Here is a 24357-nt window from a genome sequence, read left to right as displayed (position 1 = left end):
CTCAGTAATAATAGAAAATATAATAAAATAATCAGTAGTAAAGTCTATTACTTTCTCTGAGTAAAATCAACCACTATTATGGAAATGTAGGGGATAAGACATAGTAGTTGAATCAACATATTGTTGGGAACCAAATTCTTATCTTTGTGTCATTTTATTACATTTATTTTTATGAAACATGAAGGAAATGAACAGATATTAGTCTTCTCAAAATAGTACAAAGGGTTGGTACTTAGACGAACTTGAGAATTTTTCCAGATTTATGGAAATAGTTTAATAGATAGAATTCACATTTATTGCGTTTCTGAAAGAATGTATTAACACTTAGTAATAGTCCTGGACTTGGTCAGCCCAGCAGAGCCACACTTCCTTCTGCATGATTCTGTCAGAACCACTGAAAATCCTAGGATCCCTGCCCCTTTTCTCTTGCCATGGCTGATTGGATTAGAAGATTAAAAAAGCCTACATCCAACACATCTATAAATTGGCTATCAACTTGTAAAACTGCCTTTCCTGTAAAGATGAGCTGGACTGAACAAACTACATAACCTTGGTAATTAAAGTAACCTGAATAGAACAGCTCTGCATATGTCGTCCATGTAATTTTTCTATTAAGGTCTAGGTTGCTTCTATCCTAATACAATCTAGTTTAATAAATAGTCCTGGTTATAGGTAAGAGTCTAAAGCTTATTTAGCATGTATTCTTTTTATGTAATTAAAATGTTTTTGATTAACATGTTATACTGTGCACTTTTCTGAGGCACAGTGCAATATTTCAATACATGCATGCAATATAAACTGAATAAATTAGGCAATCAGCATGCCTATCTCCAGACCCTTCCTCCATGCTTAAAGCCTACCAGCTCCTCTCCTGTAGTGCTTTGTGCAGTATCAATCCAATATTGTGATTATGGTTGCCCCACCCCAGTGCTGTGGGCCAACAGAACCTACTACTTCTATCTAGCTGTGCTTTGGTGCCCTTATCTGCCTCTCCATATCCCCCTCAACCACTGCTGTGTACTCCCAGTCTCCCCATCTCCAGTAAACACTTATCTAAGCTCATATTGACCTTTTAAAAAAGCCTTCACATACAAGACAGAACATACAGTATTTGTCTCTCTGTGTCTGCCTTAATTCACTTTGCTTAATGATCTCTAGTTCTACCCATTTTGCTCTGAATGTCAGAATTTAAATTTTAAAATGATGAATAATATTCCATTTTATGTATAATGTGTGTATATATCCCACATTTTCTTTTCTGCATTCATGCATTGATGGGCACCTATGTTGATTCCATATCTTGTCTATTGAGAATGGTCTTGCAATGAACATGACAATGCAGGTATCTCTTTCATATGATGATTCACTTCCTTTGGATATATACCCAGAAGTGGGAGAGTCAGATGGTAGATCCATTTTTAGGTTTTTGAGGAACGTGGATGCTTTTTTCTACAGCAGCTGTACTAGTTTGCCTTCCTACCAGTAGTGTGTAAGTCTTTCCTTTTATATGTATCCTCACCAGCATTTGTTATTTATTTATTTCCTTTTTACTTCTTTTATCTTGTCTTTTTGTTTATTTATTTGTTATTTTAAATGAATTCATTAGTTATTAGATTCTCATGGTCACAGCAAATGTATAATTACTACAATGCAATTTTCATGTTAACATGATATTAATACAAAGAGAACAGATTTGATGTAATTCAGATACAATTCAATGAATACAACATAGTTTTAATGATCTGTAATTATTGTAAAATTTTACTTTATATTAGTAAAATGGACAGATTTTCATTTAATTTTTATTTATAACTATTGCTTATATTCCTGCTGAACTATGGGCTTTTTACTTCTTACTTGTTGAACTCTTTAATTAGTGGAACATGAAGCCTTTGGCTAAAATGTAAATTAAAAATTGTTATCTCAAAAGTTAAAAAAGAAAGGGGGATGGAGGGAGGAAGGAAAGTATCATTAAATTCATAGAATTATATTTTTTATTTTTTTGATAACTGTTCTAACTGGTGTGGGATGATATCTCATTGTGGTTTTGAATTGCATGATGGCTAGTGATACTGAGCATTTTTTCTTATATTTGTCTCCCATTTGTATTTCTTCTTTCAAGAAATGTCTATTCAGATGCTTTACTCATTTCTTGACTAGATTGTTCTTTCATTGGTGAGTTTTTGAGTTTGTTTCATATTCTGTATATTAATCCTTTTTCAGATGAATAGTTTTCAGGTATTTTTCCCATTCTGTTTGTTGTCTCTTCACTCTGCTGATTGATTTTTTACTTTGCTCTGAAGAAGTTGTTAGGGTAAATTCTTAATATTGTAAACTCTTGGATGTTGAAAGAGCTCAGAATTCTGGAATTCTGTCTATATCGGGAGTCTTCAATAATTTGAGATTCATGCTCCAACCTGTCATACAATTATGAATATGTCTGTGTGATGTTGCAATACATTCCTGCTATGTATGTCAACATACATAGAATACATGAATAGATCATACAGATCTATTCATAAGCGTATTTGTGAATACAAATTATTTGTTGATGATATGATTATCTACCAAGTAAATTCAAGAAGCTAATCTGAAAAAAATTATGGTCTGATGAGAGTTAAATTCATTGTCAATTGAAAGATAATTGCAGGCATTTATGCTATACTAAATAAACATGTTTCTGAAAATTCTCCAGTTTTGCAAAGTTGCACATTTAATATAATAGGAATATGAGAAAAAGAGTTGAGTCATACATTCAGAATTGAGACAATTTTGTAAGCACAGTAGTAACAGAAACAATAATAATCATAGTAAAAATATAAAAGTAGCAATCATAGTAAAATATTCACATGTTCAATAATACTACGTAATTATAGAACTTCATAAAAGTGTGAAAACAGTTTGGTGGAAGGTGACACAAGGAGCAGTTGAGGTTGCTAAGTGGAAACAAGGATAAAATATAAAGAGATCAGGTATGCAAAGAACATTCTCAACACAAAGTCATGGCCACATCGATCCAAAAATAAGTGATTAGTGGGGGCATGGCACACAGGACTGCTCCCCTGTGTTTCTTACTGTAGTTGGTGCAAAACAAAATGCTGGGATATATAACATTTCATAATGTGATCCCCCCTTATATGGACTCCATCCCCTATTTACCAATGGTGGGGGAACCGCTTCTTAAAGAGGCACACTTGGTAGCAAACTAGACTGTTTTATTAAAGAATAAATTTTTAAAACTTGAATGCTACCCATGGCCAGTTACAGAAATAGTAGAAAATAATTTGGAGAATGGATAATTCTTTATAACCATTGTCTCTTCCATCAAGTAGTGATCTTTTTTTAGTTTTGCTTTTTTTGGTTTTGATTTCTTTCTCTTCATACTATTTGCTGAACTTCTCTACTTAGAGTGGGGCTAACTATATGGTCACTAAGTGAAGTGATAATATATCATTGTAAAAATTAAGAATGGGAATCAGAGGTAGAGGGAAGGGTTGAAAGGTGGGCAAGAGGGAGGGGAAGCCCCACTTTGTTCCTAAATCTGTATATATGAAATATATAAAATTTGTATAATTTAAATAAAACAAAAAATTCAAAAAAAAGAAATAGTAGAAAATAATAAGAAGAACATCATTGTAAAACATTAGGAACATACATAATGAGAAGCATGTGGGATCTCTCTGAAGATTATTGTAAAACTTAAGAGGGAATTGTTGAAAAAGATTGGAAGATATGAATATGTGTATAATGTTGCAGTATTGTACAGATGTTAATTCTTATCAAATAAATACACATTTTAAGCCATTCCATGAAATCTTCCATTGGGATTTGATGCTGGCTATCTTCTGTTTACCTCTTCACCCTATGACTTTCTGAACTTAGCCAACATGTCAATAGGTTCCCATTGATGCTTCCTGTGGGTTCAACCAATGTTGAATCTTGGAGGAGATCTGGGGAAGGGGTGGAGTGATCTCACAGTATAATCCCAGTCCTGTGGTATGATCTTAAGCTGGTTTTCAACCTAAGGAGGTCTGGCGCTAATCATGATGGCCCTGTACACAGGGGTCTTTGTGGACTCTATTTTTCTTCTAGTTTCTACTTCTCTCCCTTTGTTCAGGGATGGTAACACTGAAACTGTTGCTGGCCCTGAGTTCCTGTCCACACCATTGTATGTAGTCCAAGTTCTGTGGCATTTCCAACTATGCACATAGCTCACTAAGCATTTTTATAAATCCATGGGAGCCACTAGCAATCGGGAAATATTCACCTCTGTCAGGATAGCCTTTCCGATTCTTCTCAACATAAATTTGTTGTTATTTCTCTTCTAGGAAGTTATTACATCGATGGACTGCTTCAAAAGCTATAATCACATTTGGCAAAAGGAGAAAGAAGAAACCATTAGGACATTTATTTTGAGCAATCCCTTGCTTTCTGAGTTTGAATCCCAGATTCTCTATTTCCAGAACCTAGAGCAGGAGATTAATGCAGAGCCTGAGTACATCTCTGTGGGTTCCATTGCTCTGTATACAGGTTGGTTGCTTTTCTCTCAGTCACATCAATTCAACAGTTTTGCTTTGTCTCTTTACCTAGACTAGTATCCTGGTGAATTCTAGCTCTCTTAAAGATTGACCGTCTTTTAATTATTTATTCTGCAGTATATTTCATGCTTTGGGCTAACGCTTGAAAAACAAAGACCAATTCAGAGAAAAGGCATGAGTCTGTTATACTTTGATTTAAAACTTAACTTTCTTTACCAACTGACAATAATAAACTTTGCGTCTTATCTTGGAAAGTTTTGATAGTGTAATTTTTTTTCCTTAGCATTTTGTTGTGTTTTGAATGGTTTTGAAAGACAAGTTTTATAAAATGAACAAGTAGGGAAAAAATGTTTGTTTCCAGTTTGCATTTTCATGGCTACAGGGTAGTAGACTGTGAAGTCAGTACTATTAGTGAGCAATGTTCCCGTGTCTTTTCCAGCTGGCTCAGGGTCTTCAAGCTGAACTCTGGGTGTTTGTGTTTTACAGCTGACTTGAAGTTTGCTCTGACCGCTGAGACAAAAGCCTGGATGGTTGTCATAGGGCGTCACTGTAATAAAAAATACAGGAATGAGATGGAAAACATTTTTACCCTTGTTGAAGAATTCAGTAAGAAACTGAATCGTCCAATTAAAGACCTAGATGATATTCGGATTGCAATGGCAACACTGAAAGAAATCCGGGAGCAGCAAACCTTCATTGACTTTCAAGTGGGACCTGTTGAGGTAACTGATTCCTATCTGGTCACTGCAGAAATAAGCCTACATAATGGATGATAAAATCTGAGGTGTTGGCCAGGTCTGGACTAGTGTGACAAATGGGTACTAAATCTAGGAGCCATCATTTCAGCAGTGCTGATGCCTAACACTTAACTTAGGGGAGGTCTTCCAGCGTCCAATCCTCATCCTTGACATGTTGCTTAAGGACCACAGAGCAGAATCTGAGATGAGAGTGTCTATACAAGTGATTCATTGACAAATGCTCATTGGAAAAGGGGACTGAAGGGAACAGGAAGGAAGGGCTAAGCAAGAACCTGGTCTCAGCCGTACATTGATCTCAGCCTCATCCTCGGGAAGCTCAATAGCATGAATGGAACCATACAATTGGCCTACCTTGAGGCCAGGGGTATTGCTCAGGGATTATGGACTATCATCTACCCGTGACGAGACTGCCGTCCATCTAAGGACAATTTTCCAAGGAAGGGAGCAGCTGTGGTTCTTACAGCCAGCACCAAGTGGTTATGGATAGGAATGCCATCTGATGAACAGGAGCTGGATGGGCATCAACAGCGTTCATACATGAGTAGCTCATTTCATCCTACAACAGCCCTTACTTTCTATATAAGGAAACATCACAGAGCTCTTTGCTTTGTGCAGGCTCAGGGGAGATCCTTGAATTTGAAGAGGAGGTGCAGTAACTGATAATCTTGTTTTCTCCTACCTGGGAGTTAAGACAACATCAGAGAAAAAGAGTCAGTATCAAAATATGACCTTTATTACTGGTAGAACTTACTTGAGAGACATGAATTAGCGTGCTTCTCCTTCTTCCTAGACAGTTGTGTTTGTATGTGGGTAAATGATGCATGCATGTGTGATTTGTGGATTTGTGAATAGGAAATCTCAGGAATGTCATACCACCACACCCATCAGAGGCAACACTGGAAAACTACAAATGGCTCTGTTACCATGATCCTAATTGTGGTACTAAGGTGCAGACCACATGCGTGTCTCTACGAAGAAAGAAGGAAGAAGGGGAAAGGCACTGGGCTATGTTTTCCCAAATCAGTTGTTTCTCCCTCTCAAGTCAACAATCATACACTCATTCCACCTCCATGAGGAGAAGCAATGGTGAGGAGAGAGGACATGAATGCTTAGGGAAAACCCTTTCACATGAAAACCAAACTCTGCCTGATTTTAGCCATAAGAGTGGTCCAAGATTTTTCATGCTGAAGCCAATGACTTGGCCCAAGATTTTATCACAAGCACCCTGTTTTGTCTTAAGATTGAAACTTCTTGTCAACAAAGTGAAGTTGGACTGAATTAAAAACGCTGATTTATTTCATTATTCTCATCTTAGGAGTCAAATTGCTTTATGTTTTTAATTAGCTTGATATAATCACATAGTCTTCAAATATAATTTGGGAGTCTAAGTAAAGATATCTTTTATTTGCAAAATGCTTTATGTTCTTCAAAATCCATTTAAAATTGTATTTTTTGATATGAAGTTCCTATGAAAAACCCAGGGAATTTTTCCATCTTACAGAAGAGGAAACAAAAGCTGAGTGGCTCGGCTGCTCATTTAAACTCTTGCAGTTTTCATGTGAAATCACTTGAATTCCTGGAGTAGTTTCACTGTCATTCTGGCTTTCCAATCTAATGCTTTAATAAATGACCATGTGTGGATTTACTCATCTGACTGGCGGAGATTTAAGTTTTTCTTCTTTTGTGTAGGAATCTTATGCTCTGCTTAATAAATATGGACTTCTGATAGCAAAGGAAGAGATGGACAAAGTTGATACTCTGCATTATGCATGGGAAAAACTTCTGGCCCGTGCCAGTGAAGTACAGAATGAATTGGTCTCACTGCAGCCCAGTTTCAGAAAAGAACTTATTAGCACTGTAGAGGTCTTCCTGCAGGACTGTCACCAGTTTTATCTGGACTATGACTTGGTATGACTCTGGCTTTCTCTGTGTGTGTTTCCAGAATTTAATAGACTATGCATATTATTATTGTCACTTAAAAATCTTGTCAAATTCCATGAAATTTCCTAAGAATTTCATAGGAATGGATATTTTACTTTCATGACAGCAGACTTTCTCTTTCATAATCATTTTCCCTTAGAGTCCATACAGAACAATTTCAGCAGAAAATAAGAAATTTAAAATAGTTGTTCATATGATACCATTGATCTCTATGGAAGCTGTTGGTTGTACAGTTCCCCTCTCCACAGCATTCCCTAATTCCACAAATAACAGAGCTCCAAGCATGTGCCAGGTGCTGTCCTTGGTGCTGATGAGGCAGTGCTAGACCAGACAGATGTTGCTCAGCCCCAGTTGGGGGTCATCTTTTAATTATACTAATGGTTTTCAGGGAAGAATCAACTGTGGGAACATGTTGCATAAAGAAATCCATTTAGAGTCTTAATGTGTTGCAGAACAGAACTATGTAGAATATATAGTAGAATTTGTACCTATAAACTAGTAGCAAAACAACACACAGAACTAAGAAAGTTAGGAGATTGGATCCATGTACTCACTTCATGGATGAAGAAACATAGAAATCCAGATGATTAGGGTGTTCTAATATGGAGGGACCTGGTTGTAATGTTGACACTTTTTGCAAAAAGCTATTAGAATGGTAAGATCTGTAAGTTATCAAACATACATGTTTTAGTTCAAAATTAAACATTATGAATACTTTTCATTGATCCATCTTTGCCTGTGTCACCTAAAAGGTAAACAGTAGTAAATATTTTTAATTTTCAAAATTTCTTAACTTTTGAAAGTTGTGGCATTAACCTGATTTTTTAAAAACTTGAAAAATATTTCCAAATAAGTTCCTGAGGCCTTTTTTAGACATAAAAAACCTTTTCCTATTATATTGTATGACATACATAGAAACTAACTTTAATATTCAGATACTTTGCGTTCATGATATCTGTATGCAAACATTTTGTCTTATGTTATGTCAACCTTTTGCTTTAGAATGGTCCAATGGCTAGCGGCTTGAAACCACAGGAAGCCAATGATAGGCTTATCATATTTCAGGTAATCTTTTTGGTTTTTATGATCTTCTAAATAACGAAAACCTTATTATATTTTAAATGCATATATACTTTCTTTTACAAAGAGAAATGCTTATTGCAGAATATTTAATTTTACTTTTAAAAGTATGATTTGGTATGGTTACAATTAGAGATGTTTTCTAGGAATTAATTATTACCACTTAGTACTGCTGTTTGCATGTGTCCAGAGATCATACATGCTTACTTGTTTGCCAAGATTTTCTTTTTTATTTTTTTAAGAAATAGCTATTTATTTGAAAGGCAGAGTGACACACAGATATGTATATGTATATGTATATGTATATCTATCTATCTATATCTATATCTGTATCTATACACACACACACACACACACACACATATATATATATATATATATAGAGAGAGAGAGAGAGAGAGAGAGAGAGAGATTGGTCTTCCCTCCAATGGTGTATTGCCCAAATGCCAGTGACATCTAGGGCTGGGCCAGGCAGATGCCAGGATCCAGGGACACCATCCAGTTATCCCATGCAGGTGGCAGAAATCCAAGTATTTTGGCCATCTGTTGCTTCCCAGGCACATTAGCAGGAAGTTGGATTGGGAGCACTGAGTAGCTAGGACTAAAACTGGTACTCTGGTATGGGAGGCAGGCACCCCAAATGGTAGTTTAACCCTTTGGGTCATAATTCCCACCAATGATGTTTTATTTGCACCTATATATTTGTTTATGTGTGAATCATTCTCATGTGATGTCACTTGTGTTTATAATAGAATCAATTTGATAACATCTACCGGAAATATATCACCTATACTGGAGGAGAAGAACTTTTTGGCCTTCCTGTTACACAGTATCCTCAGCTACTTGAAATAAAGAAGCAACTAAATCTTCTTCAGAAAATATACAGTCTGTATAACAGTGTCATAGAAACTGTAAACAGTTATCATGATGTTCTTTGGTCAGAAGTGAATATTGAAAAAATTAACAGTGAACTGTTAGAGTTCCAGAACAGGTGAGAATTTAAATGTTTAGAGCATGCCTGCACCCCAAGCTGTTTAACTTAAGGTGCTGTCTGTCTTCTTTGACGTGCTGCCAAGGTCTTTTTCACTCCAGATGTTTTGCAGTACATCTTGCTGCATTGTTGCTGTCTGTTGACATCATCCTTGTCAACAGCTTTCACTAATGACCCCCATGTGTACATGGCGAGACAGGAACATCCTTTAAACCTGGATGCATGTCTTCAGGGGCTTTCCTGAAGCTCAGGGGGAGTTGCTGTTTATATTGTACTTATCAAACATTTCAAGTTTGAGTTAAATGATTTCCTGGAATGAAAGAAAGAGCACAATGATTATTTTAACATTGTTTTAAGTGTTGAATCCAATGAAGATGGAGGGTCATTCATTGTATATTTTGGTTGAAAGTCTGAAAGTTGCCTATAATGTCTCCATCTGGGTAATTGTGAGAGGGCAATGGAAAAATGATTACTATCTGGGAGAAGCAATGTCCTGTAATATGAAATTTCCTTTATGAGTCACTGTATCATATCAACATATAGCTGGGGTGAGGAAATTAAAAAATGAGAAGAGTATTTGAAGAGACTGTTTCTGACCCAAATGCTAGCAGTCAGTCTGGGACACAAGAGGGCTGGGCTTGGAACAGAGTGGCCGCTTACACTGCTTTTCCTGTATAGGTGTCGGAAGCTGCCCAGGGCCCTGAAGGACTGGCAGGTTTTCTTGGACCTGAAGAAGATGATCGATGATTTCAGCGAGTGTTGCCCATTGCTGGAGTACATGGCCAGTAAGGCCATGATGGAGAGGCACTGGCAGAGGATAGCTGCCATCACTGGGCACAGTCTGGATGTGGGGAGTGAAACCTTTAAGTTAAGGAACATCATGGAAGCCCCTCTTCTGAAATACAAAGAAGAAATAGAGGTAAAACTGATAAATGTCATGATGTAGGGGAATATGAGAAAGTCTCAGAGATTTATTTGAGAACATTCCTATGTATGGAATGTTGAATAAATTATGTGAGGACAATTGAAACTCATTTCCTGGCATTCAGCTTTAATTCCTCGACAAATATTTATCAAACACCTACTATGGGACAGGTTCTGTGTTGGAGACATAAAGATGCATTTCTGCATTCAGAGACCATTAAATAATTAGTTCAGTTAAATAATCATACAGATAAAGGTATGCTTATACAATGTGGTAAATATGATTGAAAGAAAATCATGCTGCGCCATGAAAGCCTGTGGTAAAAGGAGTTGACTTGTCTGGGGGTGCTAAAGATAGGAAAATCTAGGGTGAAAGTGCAGGGCTAGCTGGGTGCAGGGAGTGTGGTCCTGTGGTAAGGGCAAGGGGCCTGGAAAGTGCAAAGAAGGCAGATGAACATCACATGTCAAGGATGCAAAGTGTGAATGGGGAACTAGAAGACAAGCCGTGCTGGAGTGTGGAAGATGGGTAGGCAGGAGACAGATGAAGCCAGAGAGGTGGACTGGGCCAAGAACATGCTAACACTTTTAATCTTCAAAGCAACAGGAAACCACTGGGAAAACCAACATAGAGGCCCAGGCAAGATATAATGTTTGCTGGAGTTAGTGGGGTTGAAGAGGAGGGAAAATATTCAAGGGATTTTTTTAGGAAATAAAATTGGGCAAAATTTGATGATAAAGGAAACATTGTAGGAGAGAGATGGGGAGGGGCTAAGGATGAACTCTAGATTTCTTGTAGAGTGGTCTGGATGGATGATGGTGCAAATCACAGAGACTATTAGAGAGGATCAGATTAGGTGATGAGGTACAAAGGTCATGAACTTGATTTCAGGCATGAATTTCACATTTAACAGATGTGTTTGGAGTTTGCTTGGAGCTGTAAAAAGTTACTGAATGCTTGGGCACAGATGAGCTCACACACAGAGAGAATGGAGTGTGAGAAAGGATGAGGCTGTAGGCAGTGCTAGACTAATGGTCCAGAAGATGAGGCTTCAGAGGAGACTGGAGAAGTTACCAGTGAGATAGGAAGAAATCATGGCTTTCATTTGACTAGAGGTAAATGAGGAGAACACTGACATTTCAGTCTGTGGATAAACTTTCAAAAATTTCAACAGTTATTACTTACCTCTTCTGTCATCTTTCTGGAATAGTTTGCTGGGTAGTTTTATAATAAGTTTCTATTATTTAACTATTTTTATCCCCATTTTTGTCCCTACATCTAAGTCTACATACACATACACCATTTGTTGTGTTGCATTTAAGATCTGAGAATATACATGTTTATAGATACAAGGGGGTCTTCAAAACATTCACAGAAAGTGCATGTTATGGTAAGACTATGCACAGTTTTCAAAACTTTTTGGCACCAAAATAAACTTATCTTTTAGTTCCACTTTCCATGAAGTCTTTGAAGTCCCCTTGTACACGTGAAGTAATAGTGAAGACATGATCTCTGCTAAACCTAGACCATTAAAGAAGGATGTGTGACTTCATGTAACAGAATGAGAGCTTGCTGTTTTGTTAGGACATCTGTATCAGTGCAGTGAAAGAAAGAGACATCGAACAAAAGCTGAAGCAAGTGATTCATGAATGGGACAACAAAACATTCACATTTGGTGGCTTTAAAACCCGTGGAGAACTCCTCCTGCGAGGAGACAGCACCTCAGAAATCATTGCCAACATGGAGGACAGCTTGATGTTGCTGGGTTCCCTACTGAGCAACAGGTGAGGAGACCATCTATCCTTTCCTTAGATTTGATAACCATAACAAACATTTCTAGGGAAATTCATAAAAAAAAAACTCTTCATACCATTTATTCCAAGTTGAAAATATTTTCTTTTTTAAAGATTTATTTATTTATTTTGAGCGGCAGAGTTACAGACAGAGAGAGGGAGAGATGCAGAGAGAGAGGTCTTCCATCCGCTGGTCACTTCCCAGATGGCTGCAATGGCCAGAGATGGGTTGCTCCAAAGCCAGGTGCTTCTTTTAGGAATCTCACATGTGTGTAGGGGCCCATGCTTGGGCCATCGACCACTGCTTTCCCAGGCCATTCATTAGCAGAGAGCTGGATTGGAAATGGGGCAGTTGGGACTATAAGCGGTACCCATATGGGATGCTGGTGATGCAGGCAGAAGCTTAACCTACTATGTGACAATGCTGGCCCCAAAAATACTTGTTTTAACTTCAGCCTTTGGCAGAGAATGTGTAACACTGGTTTTATTTCATCATTCTATGTTTGTGGTATGTGTTTGAGAAGTCAGTTGGACCCAATAATGTGACATATAGTTAATCACTTAGATCTTGCTAAACATTTCAACTTTGTCACTGACAAGCTTCACTGCACAGCTAATAGCTCAACAGACCCCAAATTCCTGGGGGGGCATTATTCTGAGTTCCAGAATAATCATTGTACGAGAAAACTTCTTGCCAACATCTATGAACTAGAAACTCTTATTTGGGTACGTATTTTATTTAAACAACAAGTCAGAATAGAGAATGAAGTTAACTCATAGGTAGGAGAGACCTGGCATAGGCTGATAGCTGTCTAATGCTTGCTTTTGACATGCTCAATAAAATCATCACATTTAGAGATGCCAACCAGAGACTCACGAATTTACATTTCTTTCATTTACTGTTTTTCTTTTTCTAAAATCATCTTTTGTACACCAGGATCTTCTCAAATATGCAGTAATTGTGTAGAATGTGAATATCCTCATGATACAAATTAATTGTGCTAGCCTAGCTTTAAAATATCACTTGTTTCCTCTGTGTCAATACTTGTAGAGAGTACTACCTACTTATTACTGCCTCAGTAAGACTTCATCTGCTTTCCATTTACTTGGTATGCCTAAGTGAGTTAACATGGGATATAAAATTAGGTCTTGGAGACTTAGACTGTTGGTAAGACTGAGCTTGGATTTCCCAGGATTTGGTGAATTTTAATGAACCTGCTTACTATTCATACCCAACCGGAATGAAGGATAAATGGACAATAACCCACCTTAGGAAGGTAGAAAAGGCACACATATGAATTAAATAAAAATTATCTGCATTAGAGACCAAGAAAATTTACTTCCCAATGGCTTCTAGTCTACCAACTGGATCATAAAATATTTTTATTGAGCACCTATTATGTGCATTTATTGGGGCTGTGAGTGGAACACTGAGTAAAGTTCTCTGTTTCTATGGAACTACATTCTAGTGTGGAACACAAAAAACTCAGAATTTGGGAACACTGAAGCAACTTGGTTAACAATGATTAACATGGTAGTTAAAATTTTATTCATTAATGTGACTTACATTAATAGACTAATATTCAAGTCCATATTATGTAGGGCTAGAGGGATGAATGAAGGGATAAGAAAGAGAAGAGGAAAAAATAATGGCATGCTGTAAACTCATTTAGCATTAAATTTGCCCATACCACATACAAAATTACCTGTGCAATACCAAAATTTCTGTGTGTCTCATGTAAAAGTAGTGGATGCTTCAGGGTGAGTGGGGGCTGCATCACACCAAGAAAAACCCAAGCTTCACTGCTATCGGGATCACTCTTCTGTCATTCCTAGGTGTGACCTTCCTTTATACTCAAGGCTGTTACTCACATCTCATGTAGAAGAATGGATTTTAGCCTTCACTTCACACAAGATAAACTCAAGGAACGTCTAAAAACCTCAATGCCTGGGCCACTTCTCACACCTATGATTGGCACCCCAGCTTGCATCAATAACATCTAATGCTTGTCATATGCTTCCAAAATACAGCCAAATTTGAGAACTGTTGGTGTGGAGCTTAAACTGTATATTGTTGCAAAGGAGGCTGGGGAATTCAGGGTTTTATGGGAGCAGCAATAAACACATTTAATTAGGATTGAATATATAAAGAAGGAGGAAAAAAGGACATTGGGAGGCTGCTGGTAATCTCTGTCTCAAGGGCCAAAAGGAAACTATAGATCAACCATGAGAGAGGCAGCAAAGTGACTGTTGGGTGTACAAGTCTATATATACATAAGGCCTTTTATACACATGTGCACAAATCTGAGTGAGTTGGACATAGGTGAGTGGAAAGTAAGAGAGAACAAGACCCATAAAAGGAGACACTAAAGAGTCAGATATTATTGTATTTGAAAATTGTATTAATTGTCTATTCCTACCAACGACTCTATACTTGCTCCATATATGAAAAACCGGAGACTCAAGGAACAGGCACAGAAGCCCTGGAGAGAGATTATTATTCTCTTAAATGTAGCAACAGTTACCAGAATGGTTAAATTATGGAAGATGGATGAAATCAAGTCTAGGGCCTGACTTTTTCCTTAGATTACTGGTCTCCTCCCTCTTTCCATGCTCTGGATGAAAAAGGGAAAAAGTTAGACTAACAATTCCTAATAAGTTGTGATAAATAAATCACATTGTAGCATAATTTAAAAACCCAACAACATAATCAAATTTGTAAAAAAAAACCCAAGAGGTTGAATATGATTTTAAAAGCTTCTTTAATTTGAAAATAGCAACAACATTAGGACAGAAAATAACACAGCATACCTAACATATTTCTTATTTTAGGTACAATATGCCCTTCAAAGCTCAGATTCAAAAATGGGTGCAGTACCTTTCCAACTCGACAGACATCATTGAGAACTGGATGACAGTGCAAAACTTGTGGATTTATTTAGAAGCCGTCTTTGTGGGAGGGGACATTGCCAAGCAGTTGCCCAAGGTTTTGGAATTTTCTTTATGATTTCATCAACTTTCTCAATTGAAGGAGTATCTAAGAATGGATAATTTTTTAAAAATGCAATAATATTTTAATCTCTATTTATTTATTCTCCAAATCTTTTTGTTGATGCTGTTACTAGTCAAAGGGAGTGTGGGATTGTTGAAAGGAAAGGAGTCACACTCAGAGAGTATGAATCCTGTGAGGTGTGATAGGAAACAGAGGGTTAACAAAACAAAGAAGAAATGCCGGTATAAACCATATGCTTTTTCTGACAATTTTAAGGTAGAAATTGAAACAGTGTAGAATTATGGCATAGTTATCTTGACAATGGTAGGATAATTTGTTATTCCACTACTGACATTTTTAAATAATGCACACTCTACAATATACCCAATTATATCTGTGCTGTCAAATTGAGGGGTGGAAATCTGAAGGAAAAAAATCTCCAAAACAAAAAGGAGTTCTTCTCAAGATTTTGAGTGTATTTTTCTCATCAAATTATAACCCTCTTACTAGGTATGTCTAGAGTATATTTTGAGATTTCTAAAATACATTTTAACCAAATCTCAAGAATTCTTATTCAATTACTTTAAGTTGTTTGCAAGATTATATCACTTTAACAATATAGTTGAGTTTTAGAAGCATAATTATGTTGAGTATTCTCTTCACTTAAGTTTCCTAACTTTCTTTTTGCTTAGTTTTTAGTTTAATTATAGAAGATTGATCTGTTATCTAATTATAATGCAGACCATTTTTTTGACTGACAGTGAATTTTAAGTTTTTTTTTTTTTTTAAATTTTGCTTTTGTATTTGTACTGGTTTTTTGCTTGATGAGTACAAAAAGAATTTAACATTGAACTTAATAATAGAAACTTTCACATAGACTATACCAGGAGCTAAGTGGAGTTTTTTGCTGTCATATTTGATAGTATATCCTTATTAGTAACATACAGAAAGCTTTAGGGAGAAAATTTAAAAAAAAGTATATTGCTACTTTCCACTTTTGCAATATACTACAGTATATTGCATTTCTACTTTTTTCTGAAAAAATCTTTTTGAATTTTTTTGCAATATTAAAATTATACTAGAATCAATTTTGTATTCTTATTGAAATTGTTTTCTGAAGACACAAACAACCTGACGTTCAGTGTTGAAAACCTGAAAGTAGAAAATTCACTCTATTTAGAGGTACCCATGAAAACAGTTTAGAGTTTCCTTTCCTCACAAGTTATATTATATTGTGTTGCTATTTTTCTGTGTTTGAAAGTATTTATTTGATAGAGAAGGGAGAGAGAGAACACATTTCCATCTGCAGATTCAGTCCCCTGAATGCCTACAACATCCAGGACTGAGTTGGGGCTGAAGCTGGGAGTCAGGAACTCATTGCAGGTTTCCCATGTGGGTGGCAGCAACCCAATCACTTGAGCCATTATAGCTACCTTTCAGGATCTGCATTAGCAGGAAGCTTGAGACAGGACCCAGAGCTGGAAACTGAACGTAGCTGCTCTGATGTTGGTACCTTAACTGCTGTGTTAATTGCTAAGCTAAATGCCTATCTCTTTATCTGTCTTGTTTTTAGTGAGCATAATGGGAGAACCAGGATTGAACTAAAGATTCTTGATTAGTAAAGGGAGTGATATAGTTCAAGAGGCTCAAGGAGAATTAAATAGGATATGAGTGATATTAGGCATATAAATGTGGGTCTCTTGACTGGTAGGAACTCTGGCTTCAGCTGGGGGTGTGTGAGATCCTCTCTTCTTCAGATTGCAGGTATGTTTAAGCAGTTTGTTACCTGATTCTTATAGGAGGCCAAACGCTTTTCCAATATTGATAAATCTTGGGTGAAGATCATGACTCGGGCACATGAAATGCCAAATGTGGTTCAGTGTTGTGTTGGAGATGAGACCATGGGACAGCTATTACCACACTTGCTGGACCAGTTGGAAATATGCCAGAAATCCCTTACTGGGTAAGTTCTGTAGCTCTTCGAACTCTCAGTATCCTAGAGGTGAAAGGGAGAGACTAGCTAACAGACAAATTTGTCTTCTTTTTCTAAGACTTAATAAAATTGCTATACAAATAAAACTGGTAATGTAGAGCCTTACAATCTCCCCACATACTTACTAGCTATGTCCTGATGTTGGACGTATAGGACTTCAGGGTGCTTCTACCACTGAAATAAGACCTTGTAAACATTCTTATAGTCTCTGCTTTTAAAAATCATTCTTGTGTTCCCCCTAAATAAACATCTGTCAGACCAAAATGGCTCATTATACTCATTATATAAAACAGTGTATGCATATAAGTGGTTAGGATTACAGAGAAGTGAGTAGCTAATGTAATATCTGTCACACACACACACACACAAACTATGCACACTTGTGTGTTGGTTTGGTGAATTTTGAGGGTCATACATTTTTTTTTTTTTTTTGACAGGCAGAGTGGACAGTGAGAGAGACAGAGAGAAAGGTCTTCCTTTTGCCGTTGGTTCACCCTCCAATGGCCGCCGCGGTAGGCGCGCTGTGGCCGGCGCACTGCGCTGATCCGATGGTAGGAGCCAGGTGCTTCTCCTGGTCTCCCATGGGGTGCAGGGCCCAAGCACTTGGGCCATCCTCCACTGCACTCCCTGGCCACAGCAGAGATCTGGCCTGGAAGAGGGGCAACCGGGATAGGATCGGTGCCCCGACCGGGACTAGAACCTGGTGTGCCGGCGCCGCAAGGTGGAGGATTAGCCTGTTGAGCCGCGGCGCCGGCCGAGGGTCATACATTTTATTGTGTTTTTCATTACCTACTCAAAATCTTATAAGTAGAACTAGGTTAAATGACAATATTCTAAGTGTGTATTGACATACCACATTTATCCTAAGCATTCAACTTAAATATTAGTCTTCTTGGCCAACTCTGGGAGACAGATGACCTTGTCTCATTTATTTGCCTCATGTCTCTGTGATCTGTAATAGTTTCCTTTGACTAAGAAGTTTTTCCTATGCGTTGATGAACCAAGACTAGTCATCTAAGTCAGGCTGCCGTTGTAGACACAGGTGATGCTTCAAATACTGGTCTTTGGAAGGATCCTTGTGAAGGGAATATAGGTTATCAAACTTGAACAAAAAAGTGACTAAGCTAAAAATAAAAGAAATGCCAGTATGATAACATGTAAGTAATATGGGGTATTTATTTTTGGCTGTCCCAAAAGTTTTGATATGGTGGTTGAGAAATAATAAATTGATGAGAAAATTAAGGTCAAAGGAAAAGAAGGGATAGCAATGATGGTAAAATTGGTACAGAAAAAAACTATAAATAAACCTCAGATTTAGAGATCAAAAGTACTTCTTAGGGATAAAAAGAAGAGAGTCAGTCAATTAGGTATAATTTTCATAGGCTCCAAAATTAAAAAGTACTAGTAGTACAGGAAAACATCACTTTTTTTTCTGTCCTTGAATCCATACTGTGAAAGAAGTTCTATTGTGTATCGTATTAAACTCAGAGCAGAGTCCTCACCTACCTCCTTTTCATGGTATGAGTCAAACATGTGCTTTTCTAAAGGAATGACTCCATTCAGGGAAACAAGGGAATGGGATGACTGCATATACTTCAACACATCTTTCGTGAATATCTCTTAAATATCCATGTTGGTGGAAGGTGTTGGGCCACATGAAATGTGAGAGTTTTAAACCCTGATAAGAATCCAGAGGATACATATTCTTCACTTCTGGTTTAAGGTTAATCTGTAGACTTTGGGATTCAGTTGATGATATTTCAAGGTTTGTATCCTCGTAGGACAACTGAAGAATCTAAATAAGACTGTGCCTAAATGCATATCTATCCTACTAACTATGGAGATGGTTTGGTAGCAGCTAGAGGTAGGGACAGATTTTTCCTTAGCAAATGTTTGCAAGTATATTTTGGGTGATGGGTATTCTAAAGGCCTAGGCTACAGAGTATTGGCATAGTGTAACTTTCCTTTTGAGGATCATGCTAAGCAGGCATAATAAACACTGAGATCATAGCCAATGCAGAATCAGTAAGTCATCTTTCCTTCTTTAATGAAAACCACATGCAAGTGATTCCTTCAAAATAGATTTTGAGAAAAAGATACTCTCAGGTATTAATGATTTGGTCTGGTTTATAAAATTGTTAGGTCAAGTCATGTGACCATTGAAGGAAGTTTGACAAAAAGAAGGATTTCTGTTTTTCATGCTTTGCTATAATGATGATTATTTAGCATGTTGTCTCAGACCACACTAAGGGTTCTTGAATGTCAACCTGACATGATGATAAGGTTTTTACCAGCATCAGGACAGAAGGAAAGAGGAAAGGGGGTTTACAATGTTTCCAGGGCTCCAGGGTTCTTCTTGGAAGGACTAAGGAGCAGGGATTGTTGGATCATTTTATGGGTTCTGAAAATCACACCAGTGTTCTACCTACAGCTGGGCTTTTAACATTTTAAACTTTCTCTCTTTATCTACCACCATAAGGATACACACACACACACACACCACCCTCAGCTCTTCTTTTATTGTTTTAATTCTCTTTTATTATGGACTTATTCTACTCTATTACTTCACATTTTGGCATTTCGGTTTCTCAGACCAGCATCAGAAAAGGCTACTGTGAGGAGGATAACAAATAAGGAGTAGGCGTTGGGGATCTCTGCTTTTGTCCCACCTCTTCTTAGAGAGCAGGCTCTCTGCTTTTCACACTCAAAGTAAATAAATCCTATTGCCATAACATATCCTGTACAGCAAATTTTCCTGACCATCCTATGGGTGTTGGAGAGGATGATTACCACTCACACACCAAGGCTAGTCTTGATCATCACTGTAGATATGTTCATTTCTTCTCCAGATTCCTCACTTACTATGAGCCTCTGCTTCTATCTCCTCTTCTTCGCCTCTTTCTGAAAAAAGGTCTGAGGAATCTAGCTCTTGGCTCACCCTAGGCATTGTGCTCAGCAAAACCTGCCCAGCACTGGACTCAACATGGACGTTGAGCACATCTTGCATGCATGTACTAGAAGATGGTAGATTCTGACCCATGTAATTCTACAGTAAAATCTTTATTTTCCTAGCATGAGAATTCTGCTGCTGTGAAATAAGAATGTTTCCTCATAATTTTACATAAGAAACAAGTAGGTAATACAAATGACAAGGAAGAATAGAAATGAAAAAAAAAAACAAAACAAGTGAATCTAAACTTTAAAGAAATTGGTAAAATTTCAGTAAGAACCTGTGATGAAAACTGCAATAATTATAACAACAAATGCCAGAAAACAAAGCTATAGATAATAAAATAACAGTAGCAAATAGGTCCACAACACCAGGAATCCCAGTAACATGCAGCAAATCTAGAAGCTGAAGTATAATTAGAGCTGGTCAATGATAGGAACGCTCAGGGTTTCAGTAACTCCTGGAGGCAGTGAACAGCACAAAACCCCTTTAATGGAGCTTGCTCACAGCTGGATTTTCCTTTTTTTCTGGTGTTAGATTCATTGGATTCTCTTTTAAGACACAATTTGTAGCACTATATGGAGTCTTTAGGTGATATGGAGCATTTCCCTTAGAAATGAAAAGATGTATTTTAGAGATGAAACGAAACAACAAAAACAAAACCCAAAACTCACTGTGTGTATTTTATCCAGCTCTCTGCAAAAAAAGTACAAGATTTTACTCTTATGAAAAATGAAAAAATTCTACCACTAATTCTGTATAAAAGTCGTTTCTTCAGCAGAAAAATAATATAATTTGACAAAATCCAACAAGTCAGCAAACCAACAACGTTGAGAAAACATATGGGAAAATTAAGTTGTCACATAATCTTTCGTCTCTTTTCCATCCAGGTTGATTTATTCCTAAAAGGTTCGGCTTTGTTTGTTTATGAAAGTTTGTCTTTTTCTTTCCTGCTTAGATACTTGGAGAAAAAACGTCTTTGCTTTCCTCGCTTCTTCTTCGTCTCAGATCCTGCTCTTCTGGAGATTCTGGGGCAGGCATCGGACTCCCACACTATCCAAGCCCATTTGCTGAATGTATTTGACAACATTAAATCCGTCAAGTTCCACGACAAGGTTTGCCTAACTCTAATTGCTGCCCCTAATCACTCCATTTTAGAATCTGAATTGTTTTTGTAAGGTGGTTCTCTGATACCGTTTTTACAAAGATTTCCTTTCTTGTCCACGAACCCTTGGCTAGTGACTAAATGCAAACCATGAGATCCAATTTGCCTTCAGAGCTGTATGATTTGTTAATACTCAAAGTGTAGATTTGAATAAGATGATAGTTAAATGTGATAAAGAATGCAAGTTATACTAACTTAACTATTTAGAAATCTAATGATTTCCTACTTAGAAATCCAACAAGATAAATAAATCAGTTGCTCATAAAATAGTGACTTAACTAACCAGTATTGTTGCAGTCATTTTATTGTTTTTAAAAAGCTTTTAGAAATTTTAGCATGATTTGTTAAAAGCCCCTTATTTTTATACTCCCAATGTACTTATAGAATCATGGGACATTCAACTTCAGAGAGATTACTCTTGAACAGCTGCCAAAAGATATTGTCTTGTCCATCACTCCTTCCAAATTCCCTGGAAAAATGACTCTTCCCATAATATTATATTCAGTTCCCCTTTGGTGCCTCACACAAAGCCTTAGTAGCATTCATTTATTCATCCTAACATGCAATTTACTTTTTTTTTTTTTGACAGGCAGAGTTAGACAGTGAGAGAGAGAGAGAGAGAGAGAGAGACAGAGAGAAAGGTCTTCCTTTCGTTGGTTCACTCCCCAAATGGCCAGCATGGCTGGCGCTGAACCGATCCACAGCCAGGAGCCAGGTGCTTCCTCCTGGTCTCCCATGCGGGTGCAGGGGCCCAAGCACTTGGGCCATCCTCCACTGCCTTCCTGGGGCACAGCAGAGAGCTGGACTGGAAGAGGAACAACCAGGACAGAATCCAGCACCCCGACTGGGACTAGAACCCAGGGTGCCGGCACCTCAGGCGGAGAATTAGCCAAGTGAGCCGTGGTGCGGTCTGCAATTTACTTTTACTGAGTAACTACCATGTGCCAGATGTGCTTATCAGTGGGACTGTGCTGACCCTCAGGAAACTTGTGCTCTGCTGCAGAAGGCAAGGAAGTTACAGCAGTCATCTGCTGGGTGCAGTTACTGCAGTGATGCCATGGCAAACAATTAAACGCCAGTCATTATGGTCACAGCCCTCATGCTATGTGTGGGGACGGATGCCAATCCCAGGCTCCCAAGGAAGAATGTAGCATAATCAGCATGAAAGTCTCTTTTATGCAGTGTAGCACTCAACAGAAATCTGGCAAGTAAAGTGTGGCTAACTTGGGACTTGAATTATTAGTAGTATGTTTGCATTCAGCACAGGGAACATGGGAATGCCTGTCAGTGAGCCCTCACCTGAGTGTATGGTGGTGTCAGGAAAGAGTCCCTGCAGAACAGGGACTTAAAGTGATTTTTGGAAGGCAAGTGAAACATTGTGAGGCAGGTGAAGAATGAAATTGCATGGTCTGAGGGACGGGAAGCCCAGGGTGTCAGAGGTGTGGTTGCAGGAGAAAGTGTGCTGTTTTCCTAGAGTTGCTGTGGATGAAGACAACAAAAATGTGTTCTCTCATTATTCGGGAAGCTAGAAGATAGAAACAGGATGTTAGCAGAGTTGCTCCTACTGGAGGTACTGAGGGAGCATATGTTCCATGCCCCTGTCCTAGTTTCTGTGGCTGGTTTCAATTTGTGGTGTCCTTGGCTAATAAACATATCCTTTAAGGTTTGCTTTGGCGTTCACATGGCATTCTCTATCCATGTTTATAATTTTGTGCCTAAATTCCTCTACTTCTTTTTAGAATACTAGCCCAGTATTATTATTCTTAACTTCGTTATGTTGGCAAAGACTCTATATCCAAATAATGTCACCTCCACAGATACTAGGGTATCATTTTGGGGGACACAATTCAATCCCCAAAGGGACCAATGGACAAAGGAAGAATGATGCACAGGCCAGGTTCCAAAGGCCAAGTGTATCACCCTATAGAATTTCTATTTCATCCCCAAAGTGACAAGAAGCCACCAGAGGCTTTTAAACAGGATAGTGATCTGATTTGCATTTCAGAATGATTCTTTGTACAGTGTGTATGTGGCATTATAGGGACAAGTGAACCAGCATGGAAAACATTGCAAAGTTAAGATGTAAAAGGATGAAGTGGTATAAAAAAATCCTTGGCAGAGGGGACACAGAGGAAGGAAATATAGGGTGGATTTTTTTTTTTTTTTGACAGGCAGAGTGGACAGTGAGAGAGAGACAGAGAGAAAGGTCTTCCTTTTGCCGTTGGTTCAACCTCCAATGGCTGCTGTGGCCGGCGTGCTGCGGCTTGCGCACCGCGCTGATCCGATGGCAGGAGCCAGGTGCTTCTCCTGGTCTCCCATGGGGTGCAGGGCCCAAGAACTTGGGCCATCCTCCACTGCCTTCCCTGGCCACAGCAGAAAGCTGGCCTGGAAGAAGGGCAACCGGGACAGAATCTGGCGCCCTGACCGGGACTAGAACCTGGTGTGCCGGCGCCGCTAGGCGGAGGATTAGCCTATTGAGCCGCTGCGCCGGCCAGACAGGGTGGATTTTAATGGTCAAAACTTCAGTGTTGCTTGTTAGTCTGTGGGGTGTGTGGACTGAAAGAGGGGTTAAATTAAACAGCAAGTTCTGATGTTTCACTTGCATCCTTCTGATAAAGAACTCAGACTTTGCTCATATGCATTGTTTTGTGCTAAGACCAAAATTGACATTTTGAGATTTGATTATTGTTTATAGTTCTTATTATTTTTACTGCTGTTCAATTCTGAATTTACTGGAGGGTTAAGTTTGTAACTATAAAGAAAACTGAGAGTATGTCATTATAAAAATTAAAAGAATAAAAGTAAAGATGGAGAGAAGTTGGGAGTGAGGGAGAGTAGGGTGGGCAATATTATGCTCTTGAAACTGTATATACAAAATACATGAAGTTTGTTCCATGTTTATAAATATTTTTTTTTTCTCAAAGGTTATTTATTTGAAAGGCCGAGTTACAAAGGCAGAGTTAGAGACAGAGAGAGAGGGATTTTCCATCTGTTGGTTCATTCCCCAAATGGCTGCAATGACTGGAGCTGGGCTGATCTGAAGCTAGGATCCAGGAGCTTCTTCCAGGTCTCCCATGTGGGTGCAGGGGACCAAGGACTTGGGCCATCTTCTACAGTTTTCCCAGGCCATAGCAGAGAGCCGGATTGGAAGAGGAGCAGCAGGAACTCGAACAAGCGCCCATATGAGATATAGCACTGCAGGTGGTGGCTTCACCTGCTATGCCACAGCACCAG

At 38.1% G+C, this 24357-nt stretch overlaps 1 protein-coding gene across 1 annotated transcript in view; it reads left to right on the top strand.

Annotated features, from left to right (window-relative positions):
- The window catches only part of DNAH5 (dynein axonemal heavy chain 5), a 265270-nt gene that overhangs the window by 76629 nt on the left and 164284 nt on the right, over positions 1–24357 (top strand). Inside the window, exons 23-32 of the mRNA XM_062212620.1 lie at positions 4329–4530; positions 5025–5260; positions 6986–7204; positions 8240–8302; positions 9070–9308; positions 9987–10227; positions 11815–12014; positions 14856–15009; positions 16815–16978; positions 20917–21073. Coding sequence (XP_062068604.1) covers positions 4329–4530; positions 5025–5260; positions 6986–7204; positions 8240–8302; positions 9070–9308; positions 9987–10227; positions 11815–12014; positions 14856–15009; positions 16815–16978; positions 20917–21073 — 1875 coding nt within the window. The remainder of the gene's footprint in view (positions 1–4328; positions 4531–5024; positions 5261–6985; positions 7205–8239; positions 8303–9069; positions 9309–9986; positions 10228–11814; positions 12015–14855; positions 15010–16814; positions 16979–20916; positions 21074–24357) is intronic.

Source organism: Lepus europaeus, chromosome 15 (genome assembly GCF_033115175.1).
Source record: "Lepus europaeus isolate LE1 chromosome 15, mLepTim1.pri, whole genome shotgun sequence".
In the NCBI taxonomy this organism is placed as follows: domain Eukaryota; kingdom Metazoa; phylum Chordata; class Mammalia; order Lagomorpha; family Leporidae; genus Lepus; species Lepus europaeus.
This window is presented reverse-complemented; position numbering and strand designations above follow the sequence as displayed.